At 34.5% G+C, this 11,709-nt stretch overlaps 1 protein-coding gene across 1 annotated transcript; it reads right to left on the bottom strand.

Moving 5' to 3' along the window:
- Positions 1–3,693: 3,693 nt before the first annotated feature.
- Positions 3,694–11,709, bottom strand: LOC112023983 (uncharacterized). The gene is made up of 2 exons (XM_024056628.2): positions 11,172–11,709; positions 3,694–4,234 (listed from the first exon to the last, which is right to left on the bottom strand). Exons 1-2 carry the CDS (start codon positions 11,422–11,424, stop codon positions 3,921–3,923), a joined length of 567 nt encoding a protein of 188 aa, XP_023912396.1. The 5' UTR covers positions 11,425–11,709; the 3' UTR covers positions 3,694–3,920.

Here is an 11,709-nt window from a genome sequence, read left to right as displayed (position 1 = left end):
ATTTTCTAAATTAAACTATCTATATTTGTTCTTCTCCAAAAAAAAGAAAAAAAAAAAGACATAATCTATATTATTTGTTATTTGAAAGTGTTTTGAATTTTGTAAGTTTTTTTTTTTTTTTTTCCAATGAAATATAATGCATTTTCATTCAATTATTATATAAAGTGAGATATTTTGTGAATAATGTAATGTGTAATTGGAACTCCTCTATACATCTTGAATGACTTAAAAGGAATCAAATATTAGTAAATTCATCACTTATATTAAAGGAGAAAATATCATTTTGGTCTCTATATTTTTAACTTGCAATAAATTTTTTCTCTATCGTCAATTCACTAATGAAAAATGCTTACATGGAAAACGGTGTGCACTGCTACCACACTTAAAGCTTATGTGGTTTATAAAATAATATTAAAAATGACACATCATCATTTTAATAAATAAAAATTTCAGTCATGAACAAACAACAAAGATAAAAGAAAATGAAGATCTGCTAAAACTGAAAATTTAATTCCCTTTTATTTTCTTGCAATCCAAACACATAGAGAAACATTGAAAGTCTGCTATTGGAATGCGAAAATTGAAAACATGAAATAAATGACTAATGGGTGGAGTCGTAGTTTCAGTCTAGTGGGTGGAATTCAAAGCTTGTAGATTTCAATTGATTGTGCGGCCATGGTAGAGGGTTTGAATTTTTGCCTATATTAAAAAATACAAAACTTTAATAAAATATGAAAAATGTAATTTTATCAACAACCTAACAAAATTAGGCTAACAATGTGACATAAATGTCAATAACGCAACTCCTCTTTTCACACAAACCTCTCCTTCTACAACATCACTAAAGTGGACTGAATGAATTGAATTGGACCAAGGTAAACCGAAATGTACTAGAACTCTAAAAGGACCAAAGTGGACTGAACTTGACCTAATGGCCCAAAGTAAACCAAATTGGACCGAAATGGATCAAGGTGGACCGAAATGCTATGCTTTCACGTGGCTCAAGTGGTTTTTAGACCTAGACTGTTCAACGAATCAAAAAAGAGAGTGGTTCAAGATTTTTAAGGTTGGACCGTGGTCTAATCATGATAATGTCATAATTAATTTAATAATTATTTAAAAGATAAATAAATATATTAAATTAGTAAAAAAAATTTTGACTAAAATATTCCAAATAAATATAGAGATCTATTTTTCAAATATATATTTCAATATCATAACTTTTAGAAGGCAAATAAGAATTATTAAATTCTAAGCAAATATAAATAGATATTGAGTTTCTCAATCAAATGAGTCAATATCGTGTTGGAAGTCGTTTCGGTTTCGTGAGGGAGATGAAATATTTAGATATCAATCACTACTAGTGTATCATTTTGGGATGACCGTAATTTTATAAAAATAAATAATATATATAATTTTTATGAAAGCTTACATCAAAATTAAATTAAGCCGATGCCTTGATGCCCAAAGTCCATTTGAATGGTCAACTTTCCAATGAAATTTTAAAGTGGAAAACTAAAAGATAAAAGATTAATATAAAGAATAAAAGAGAAAGACCCTGAAGAACAGACTTGCAATTGCCATAATCACAGCAAAATTTGTTGAATAGTAACTTTTTAGGAAAATTTTAGGCAAATAGCATGCGGTGAAAGTTATTTAGTTATGTAGACTATTTCTAGAACTCGAGTTTGGAAAACTTGAGTTCTAACCCAAAATTGAGTTTATCAAACTCGAGGTCCAACTAGTATAGGGGGGGGGGGGGGGTACGGTAGAACGACCCCTTAATAACCTGTATATTTAACAAAATTTGATCCATTCTCATTATTGTATGTGTAATTATGAAATTTTATAATTATGGTAGTTATTAAAAGGTATTTATTATGATTTTATTTGTATATTGAATTATCTATTCTATCATTTAAGAAAAATACAATGTGTATTCTGGTAACTTTTATGTTAAATGCGTTACAAAAAATTAAAAGCTAGTTTATTTTAAAAAGCTAAAAAATAAATTATTTGCAAAAAAAAAAAAAACTTAGACAAAATGTTAAAAGGCATATAATAGGGTCTCTTAAGGGGTTATTGTGGGTTTGGAAGAGAAAAGAGTACCTTTAAAATATATTAACTTGATTAAGGATATGCATGACAGAGTTATAACTAGTGTGAGAACAAGTGAATGCATCACAAGTTAAAGTTTCCTATCATTATAGGTTTGCATCAAGGATCAACATTAAATCTTTCTCTTCACACTAGTAATGGATGAGCTCACTAAATTGATTCAATAGAAAGTTCCTTGGTGTATGCTTTTTGCAGATGATATAGTTTTAGTGAATGAAACTACAAGTGGAGTTAATGTTGAGTTAGAAATTTGGTGAAATGCTTTGGAATGCTTTCGATTAAGTAGAATTAAAGTAGACAACACAGAGTGTAAGTTTAGTAAAAGTAGAAATAAAGATTGAGAGATCAAAGAGGATGTGAATCAAATGATAAGAGTATGGTGGATGAAGTAGAGAAGTGCATTAGGAGTCTTGTGCGATTGTAAAATACCTATTAAGTTAAAGGGAAATGTTATCAAGATCAACTAGGTTCTATAATACTAAATGTTGGGTTGTTAGGAAGAAATAGATTCATAAAATGAGTGTAACTGAAATAAAAATATTAAGATGGATAAATAGAAATACATAAAAAGATAGAATTCAAAATGAAAGAATCCACTTAAAAATATGGGTGGCTCCTATTGATGAAAAGGTGAGGGAAAATTGCTTGAAATGTTTGGTTATATGCAGAGTAGAGCAATTAATTTATTCAAGTGAGTTTATTCAGGTTAGGGGAAGGAAAAAAAGCTATTGGAAGATAAAAATAACATTAGTAGTAATTAAAGAGATCATGTCAATTTAAGAAGTAACAAAGACTATGATTTTGGATGGAATAGAATGTTGAAAAAGAATATAAATAATCAACCTTCGTTAATCTTGTTAAAGATCCATAGCCAACTTAAAATTTTTGGGACTAGGGGGCGTTATTGTTGCTATTATTGCTAACTTCAATGCTAACATCATACTCAAAAAGGAGAAATAATAATAATAATAATAATAAACTAATGCTGCCACCACTTCAATTCATGTGTAGTTCATGTGTTTTTCGAGAATTTTGTTAGAAAAAAATCGTTTTAGTCTTTCTCTAATCTCTATGTACTTTCCTTATTCTTTCCCCTGGCCTCTAAATTCTCCTAAGATTAGTAAAACAAGCAGAGCATGTACAGCTTAAAGTCTTTTCTTTCGATTGCTCAAGTCCTTGGGTTGAGACAAAGTCATCGATTCTAGAGAAATGGTAATATATACGCTTCAAGTTGAATCCACCGACATCATGACAAGAAAGTGGTTCGTAAAAAAAATAGACACAAATCGAGTTGTAGAATCGTCTGAATTCAAGCTACGCATACCTGCCTTGAATTCCATCTTCAACCCAGCAATTGAAATTGAAAGATAAAAGTCACCGTCTTTTTCAGCCCAATTCCCCAAGTTCACATACAAATTTCATTAAATCCACGTGAAGAACCAGTCAATTCAAAACTTCTAGATTTAATTAAAAGTCATGAAAAGCATGTTTCTGGTATAGATTGAGAAGACTGAACCAGGGTCTAAGGTTGAAATGCAATTTTCAAGTCACCACATTGACAAAATTGCAGAATACTTCCCTCTAAATCTTTCACTACTTTCTATTGAGTACAATTTTCAGCATGGCTAACATTTATTATTGGAGAAGTTCAAATGTTTAACGTACAAAAGACGAATAATCAATGTCAAAAGAAAACCTGATACATGAAGCTTCCAAAATTATACAAAAGGTCAAAAAGATTTTCAACCTCAACATGAAAAACTTCCAAAAGAATAACACAGTTTTGAAAAGAAATACCGTCTCTACAAGAATTTCTCAATGCTGGCAATTAGTGTGGTTTTAGGCACAGCACCAATTACTGCGTCTTTCTTCTCACCGTTGATGAAGATCATGATTGTTGGGATGCTTCGAATTCCATATTGGGTTGCAATTGAAGGACTATCGTCAGTACTCAATTTGAAGCACTTGAGCTTCCCATCATATTGCTTTGCCAGTTCACCAATTACTGGATGTATCATACGGCATGGCCCACACCATGGAGCCCAAAACTCAACCAGAACAGGCCCATCAGCCTTGAGGACAAGTGATTCCCATGTAGCATCAGTCACAATGGGAACTGAAATTTGAAAGCCAAGCAAGAGGTTAATCCAGTTGGGTGCATTTCATGAAGAGCAACGTAGATATCCACCATTCATCATTTTCAATAGTCTTATTCTAGTAATAGACTGATAACACAATTCACAGCCAAGGAGTTAATTTAAACAATAGCACCAAATGAATGGAACCATGGTATGTTCTAGAAAATCCTACATAGAAGTCGATTAAGTATGTATAATGTATTCAATTTATTGTGTTGTTCTCATTGTGGCTGTAGTTTTCCTCCTTTTTTACCAGTATTTTTTTACCTCCATTGCCACTATGCCTTTCATGGGCACTGCTTGCTGAGCTTGCAAGTTCCTTCTTTGTGTGATGGACATGTTGAGCTTGTTGAATAGCTCAATAAATCTTTCCATGACCTGCCTGCATCTGTTCTGAACAGAGATGAGAGAGCTAACCTTTTGCTCCAACTTTTCCACTCACTGGTCCATGCGCAAAACTCTAATACCAATTATTGCGTAAACTAATTTTTATGAGTAGCTTCAACGAAGCCAACTCCACTCCAGTTTGATTTTTTTTTTTTTTTTTAAAAAAAAAAAAAACCTACATTGAGCGAATCCTAACCTCATACACTAAAGTGTTTCGTTGAAGAAAAAATGATGATACTTTTTATTTGTGGTACATTTGGTATACTGAATGTAAATTACATTAGGAATAATAATCTTTATTACTAGGAATAGAAAACATTGTAATAGATTAACTATTACTATTCATAAGTTTGGTTGTTACATATGAAAAACTTGTAAAAGATGATAATAAGGAAATTTTATATTTTTGGAAATATATTAATTTTAAAATCTATTATATGCACTAAGGAATAACTATTACATTCATTTTAAAGAGGAATAACTATTCTTCAATTTAAAGAATAGTTATTCCAATGTAATAACTAATCTATGTAATAAAGATGCAACAAAATAACCGAATCGCTCTAACACATGAATAACTATTCCATTACAGGAGTTATTACAGTATACCAAACGTACCCTTATCTTGTTGCCCTTTTATTTTAATAATAAATAATGGGAAGGGGGGTTCAAATCCTAGTGCTCAGGCACCACAAGAGGTGCAGGAACCAGTGGGGCATCCCTCAAACCCTAGGTTTGTTGCCCTTTTCTAAAACTTGAATAACAAGATAAAAAAAAACGTAGGACATGTAAACTCACACAAGCTAGGAAATATTTACATCTTAAAATCTACATGTAAAAGCCATTACAAATTGGACTCAACAATTAGGTTTCGGTTAGCTCAATTGGTAAAATCTCTTCACGTCAACTCTTGTGCTCAAGGGTGGACCAGGCCCAAGTCCCTTAGAAAGGGGCACCGGAGAGGCTAAGAGCAAAGTTTTGAATTCCATTCTGGAATGGTTATTGGAACGAAATATTTTCAGCACCAATGTATACCAATGCACCGTCTTGGGATTACACACCAAATGTGTATATACACACACTTATTTCTATTATTAGGCTGAATGATTTAAATTAATTAATCTAATTTAGTGTTTTTTTAAATAAAAAAATGTATTTTTGTAAATAAAGAAATATATAGGGGTGTTGTGAAGACTATGATTGGAAGGTTCATTTCTTTCAATTTATAAACATCTCACATGAGATTGACCTTTTTTGTGTCTCGCCTTTCCAGCTTTCCCTATTTCTTTATTCATTTCCTTTCTCATTTAACTTTACCTTCAACATTCCTTCACCTTGTCTATTTAGACTGTGCCTTTCTGTATCTATCTTCTCATCTTCCATTTTTTTTTTCACCGTGCCCTCTCTAATTTCTAACCTCATCTTCTTCTTTGTCTTTTTGTTTTTGTTTTTGTTTTTTCCTCACCTCCCCTGTGCTTTACCAACCAGATCCACTGATTCACTGCACAACTCTACACTTATGGTTAAAGAATTCATGCACTTCCCTCTTTCTCTCTTACAAAATGCATGGAAAAGAAGAAAAATCACAAGGAAGTGAGCCTTCTAAAATCCAGTTCAGAATTCTAGTTTTGCTCAAAATGGCAAAATTCCGCCCAGAACTCTGGTTTAGGCCAGAATAGACAGGAATTTGGGACGATACAGAATAGGGGGGGTCGCCTACACTAGTTATCCACCTGAATAAAAAAATCCAACTGGAATGGAATGAGATTTAAAAAATTGCTTGAGAGCCCCTTTGTGCCCAAACCTTGTTGCACCACAAGGTACTGCCAAAATTGTCATTGCATTTGGCCTGATCAAGAGTTATGAACAACTTTTCAGAAGGGCCATGAATATTTTCCTCTAGAATTAATCACTAATTCATCGCTTTTTACTTTCTAGACAATAGGGGACCATTAAGCAAGCAATTGTGGTAAATATGAGACAAACTTTTTAGGAAGGCTGTTTAATCAAGTTCTAGTCTTTTACTTTCTTTTAAAATAAATAAATAAATAAGTAAGCAAGTTTTATTCATATAAAAATAATTCATCATACAGTACATGGGATATATACTGTAGACACATCAAAGATCATGAGAAAGTACAATTATCAGTGAACTCCAATATACTAGAAGACGAATGACCACATAAAGAGATTATCCAACAATACGAAGTATGTAAAAACAGGAGTTTCACATCCGTTATAGATTGTTCCAAGCCTTCAAAAGCCCTTGCATCCTCTCCTTCCATATGATCTAGTCTTTAACTTTCTTAGGTGAACGATGTAGAGGTACAAAGAAAGGAACCTTTTTACTGTTTCCTGACTATACTTATCCACCTTTTAAGACTTTTTTACTACTCTCTAGTCGCACTGACCTACAATCCTTGGAGGCTGTTTTATGCTTCTGTGACACTCTAGTTTCCCACTATCCCTCCTTTTGTGACTTTCCATTGCCACCATGCCTTTCATGGTTGGCCCTTGCATGAGCTTGCAAGTTCTCTCCTCCCCTATATGATGGAGACTTGCTAAGCTCGTTGGATAGCTCAAGTGATTCTTCATGACATGTTGCATATGTCATTGACCAGAGATGAAGGAACTAGCTTTTTGCTCCAATTGCTCCACTCATATGTTCATGCACCAACTCTAATACCAATTTTTGTGCACGCTAATTTTACCGCTTTCTTTGAGGGAATCAAAGCCTCCAAGTTTGATAAAATCAACACCTTTGAGGAAGTCCTAAACTCCAAGTTTTGAGGGAAGTGAACGATCTATCCTGGAAATTAAAGCCTTTTTTTTCGTACCTTGTTAGATTGGAGTGTTGCCTTTTGTTCTCCTCTTTGTTTTACTTTTCTAGATTTTTTTGAACATTTTAATTTGAGAGATTGGTTGGTCTTCTCTCCAGTACACTCTGGTGTACTTGTTTTGTTTCATTTTAATAAAAATTTCCGTTACTTATTAACCAAAAAAAAGAAGTCCTAACCTCCTATACTACAGTGTTTCTTTCGAGAATAAACAATGATAATTTTCATTCAGTTATGTTTCCCTTTTATACAACTTGAGTAACAATAAAAGCAAAAAGGTAAGACATGTTAACTAACACAAAATGTAAGGTTCGTAGTTTGCCTATGTCATATCTTGGCATGCCTCTAGGGGCTTCTCATAAGTCCATTACCATTTGGAATCCTATTTTGGAGAAATTTGAGCATCAGTTAGCTGGTTGGAAAAAGTTGTACCTCTCAAAAGGTGGTAGGTTGACTTAGCTTAGGAGCACGCTCTTGAACCTTCCTACTTTTTACCTATCTCTTTTCACTAGTGTGGCAAATAGGACTGAAAAGATGCAAAGAGATTTCTCATGGGGTAGCATGGGGGATGAGTCTAAAATACATTTGGTGGGATGGGATAAGATTTGTGTTCCTATGGAGAATGGCAGTTTAGGGATAAAGAAGCTTACTACCTTTAATAAAGCACTATTGGGAAAATGATTGTGCTGGTTTGGGATTGAGGAGACAAGGCCTTGGAGGAGGGTGATAGCTATGGAATTTGGGGAAGAGTGGGGGGGATGAACTTCCAAGTTGGGTAGAGGTTCACATGGTTGTGGTCTTAGGAGGAGCATTAAAATGGTTTGGGAAACCTTTAGTCGTTGTACTCAATTTGAGATTGGTTTGGGTAATCAGGTACAGTTTTGGCATGACTATTGGTGTGGTGATCAACCACTTAAACTGGTTTTCCTGGTTTTGTATGTGACTACCATTGATAGGGAGGCTACTATAAAGTCTTCTTTGGTGAGGTAAGGGGGTGGGGGAGAGGAGTTGAGATGTGAGGTTCCTACGTGATTTTAATGATTGGGAGGTGGAATTAGTGGTAGATTTTCTTCAAATCATGGAGTCTAATATTATTTCTAAGGAGAGTGGAGACCGTGTGAGGTGGAGGTTGAAAAAGAATGGAAACTTCGATATCCGCACCTACTATAATATGCTTTGAGGTTCATTTTCTGTTGTTTTCCCTTGGAAAGGCATTTGGGGGGTTAAGGCTCCTAGACGAGTCTCCTTCTTTGTTTGGACAGCGGCATGGGAAAAGATACTCATTAGTGATAATTTGAGGAGAAGAGGTTATCCTATGGTAGATTGGTGTTGTATGTGTCAATGTAGTGGGGAGTCATTGGATCATCTTTTGATTCATTGCAAGAATGATTATCAATTGTGGTGTTTTGTCTTTAGTTCATTTGGGGTTTCTTGGGTTTAACCAAGAAGGGTGATAGATCTACCATTTTGTTGGGAAAGCATTCCTCCAACATTTAGCATTTGGCTCCTTTGTGTTTGATGTGGAGCATTTGGAGGGAGTGCAATATCCGTGTTATGATCCTAATGTCCCACATGGATTAAGTATAAGCTTAAACATGTGTTTATAAGCTCTTGGGCACCCTCTCCTTGCAAGTTAGTTTTCAAGGGTGAGTTCTACTTTCACTTTTTTGTACTTCTTGGCTACTTCGTGATTTTCTCGCATGAAGTAGTCTTTTCTTCAATGAAACCTATCCAAAAAAAAACAAAACTCACTAAAGACGAAAGACTCTATAACAACTCCCGTAAGTCTAGACTCAACTAGATAAGCTCCTTGAAATTTTCAAATACTTGGATATATAAACACACACACACACACACACACACATATATATATATATATATTTTTGAAGAGATGAATATTTTTCTCCCTAAAATGAATCACTCGTTCATCATTTCGATTTTTAGTCAACAGGAGACCATTGAGTAGCACCTATATTAAATATGAGTTCACTTCTTCCACCAAAAAGTACTACTCTTTCGTTTCTTAGGTGTCACCTCGTTGGATTTGATATACTTCTTTTTCCAGCCTTCTTTAAGTATTTTATTTGCAATGACATGCATCTAACTTTCCGATGTCAATGACATAGAGGTACAAAGGCTGAAAGTTTTTACAGTTTTGTGACCATACTTTGTCCACCCAAATTTGAGACTTTATTACTAGTTCTTAGTCTCACAGATCTGCAATCCTTGGAGGCTTTTTACGCTTATAACTTTTGTGACCCTCCAATTGTCATTATGCCCTCAATTGAGGGCCCCTCTTGCATGAGCTTGCAAGTTCTCTCCTCTATATGACGGATGCAAGCTCTATCTTCCTTCTCTGTATGATGGAGACATGCTGAGATTGTTGAATAGCTTAGTGTATCTTTCCACAACCTGCAGTATCTGCTGCTGACCAGAGATAAGGAAGCTAAATTTCTACTTTAACTACTCCACTCACAGTCACCGGTCCATGCCCAGACACTGATACCAATTGTTGCGTACACTAATTTGTACCGGCTGCTTTGAGAGAACCAAAGTCTCTAAGTTTGATGAAATTGACTACTTTGAAGGAGTCCTAACCTCCTACACTTGCTTCTTTGGAGAATAAACGACAATACTTTTTATATACCTTTTGTTGCCCTTTTATACCAATTGAATAACAACAAAAGAAAAAAAAGTAGGACATGTTAACTCACACAAGCTAGAAAATAAGAACCAAACACTACATGTATAAGTCAATAACAAATTGGAACAAACTTGGACTCAACAACTCACAGAGGACTCAATAACCCCTTCCCTAAGCCTAGGGCCCTAGACTCATAACACATTGCCCAGTTTTTCTCATGACGAGAATCTAGGTTCAAATTGTCCTCTCCCACTTGGAAACTAATAATTATGCTTCAACCCTGCATTGATTGAAAAAACCTCGAGACAGTATGGAGAAACTTTTTGGTTCAAGAAATCCACTCATTAAAATGCCTAGCTGTAGAAGTGATCGCTATCCAGAGGATTCAGATTCATCAATTTAAAAAAAAAAAATTAAAAAAAAAAAAAAAAAAAGCTTCCAATATGACTAATCTGCCCTTAACTCGCTATCCAGAGGATTCAGATTCATCAATTTAAAAAAAAAAAATTAAAAAAAAAAAAAAAAAAGCTTCCAATATGACTAATCTGCCCTTAACTCGCTTCCATCCATGCATCCATAACTCATTCAAATGATGGGACACAGCAAAAGCAACATGCCGACTTAAGCATATTGATCATATATTTTGAATGGTCATCCCAAATTTCAAGCATTTTATTTCTTCTGATTAGTACATTACACATACATCGAGTAAGTCTTAAACCCACAAACACATCCCTCTCCCCATTCTTACAAAAGGGGAGTGCCATTTGAGACCGAGCTCATTGGCCGTGTTGTGAAATTTAATCTCATTGTAAGGACTTGTCCTTTGAATTCAACCCACATATCATTTTTTTTTTTAACTGCAAATCTTCAATCAAACATACAATTTGACGAATGCATTAATACGAAATCCTTAATTAACCAAAACCCAGAAATCTAAATAATCTCAATGCCCATATGAAAATTAAAGCATAAATTAATAGTGCATGAATAAAATTCAAAATTTTATATAATAAAGGGATATTTTTTTAAGAGAAAAAAACTTACTATCAAGAGCGGTTTCCTGAGCTTCACAAGAAACGCGAGCACATCGGCGAAGAACGCTAGGGTTTCTGGAGCTGAACGACGAAACGGATCGGTGTGAAGGCAATTGGATCCTGAGGCCGGTGAATTGGGGCAAGGCAGTAAGTTTCCAGTGCGCGGAGAGGGAGAGTGACGGCGGTGAGGTCAGAGACGGCGAGAGAGAGGGTCTGAGATTGGAGAGAGAAGAGAGAGCGAGGGATTCGGATACGGTCGCCATTGAAAAAAAAAAAAAAAAAAAAACTGAGAATTAGGTATGTGAGATTGGGATCTATATGTGATTATTATGCATACCTATAAATATTAATATAGGTGAAGAGAAGAGAGATGGAATGGGAAGGAAAGGAAAGTTAGATGAGAGAAAGAGAGGAATTGGGGATGAGTGTGTAAGTGAAAGTGTAGGAATTAGGATGATGGATTGAAGTTGAAGAGTAGTTCATGCTATAAGTGTGTGGTATAATAGTATCATTCCTCTTTCTTTTCTTTTCTTTTTTTCCTTCCAGAA

Source organism: Quercus suber, unplaced genomic scaffold, assembly GCF_002906115.3.
Source record: "Quercus suber isolate HL8 unplaced genomic scaffold, Cork oak 2.0 scaffold_157, whole genome shotgun sequence".
NCBI classification, from domain to species: domain Eukaryota; kingdom Viridiplantae; phylum Streptophyta; class Magnoliopsida; order Fagales; family Fagaceae; genus Quercus; species Quercus suber.
Note: the sequence above shows the minus strand (reverse complement) of the source record. Positions and strands in the feature narration are given on the sequence as shown.

Coding starts and splice junctions, on each gene's coding strand:
- LOC112023983 (XM_024056628.2), bottom strand. CDS start 11,424: ATGGCGACCGTATCCGAATCCCTCGCTCTCTCTTCTCTCTCCAATCTC. Junction 4,235..11,171: donor TCAGGAAACCGCTCTTGATA/GTAAGTTTTTTT, acceptor TTCAAATTTCAG/TTCCCATTGTGACTGATGCT.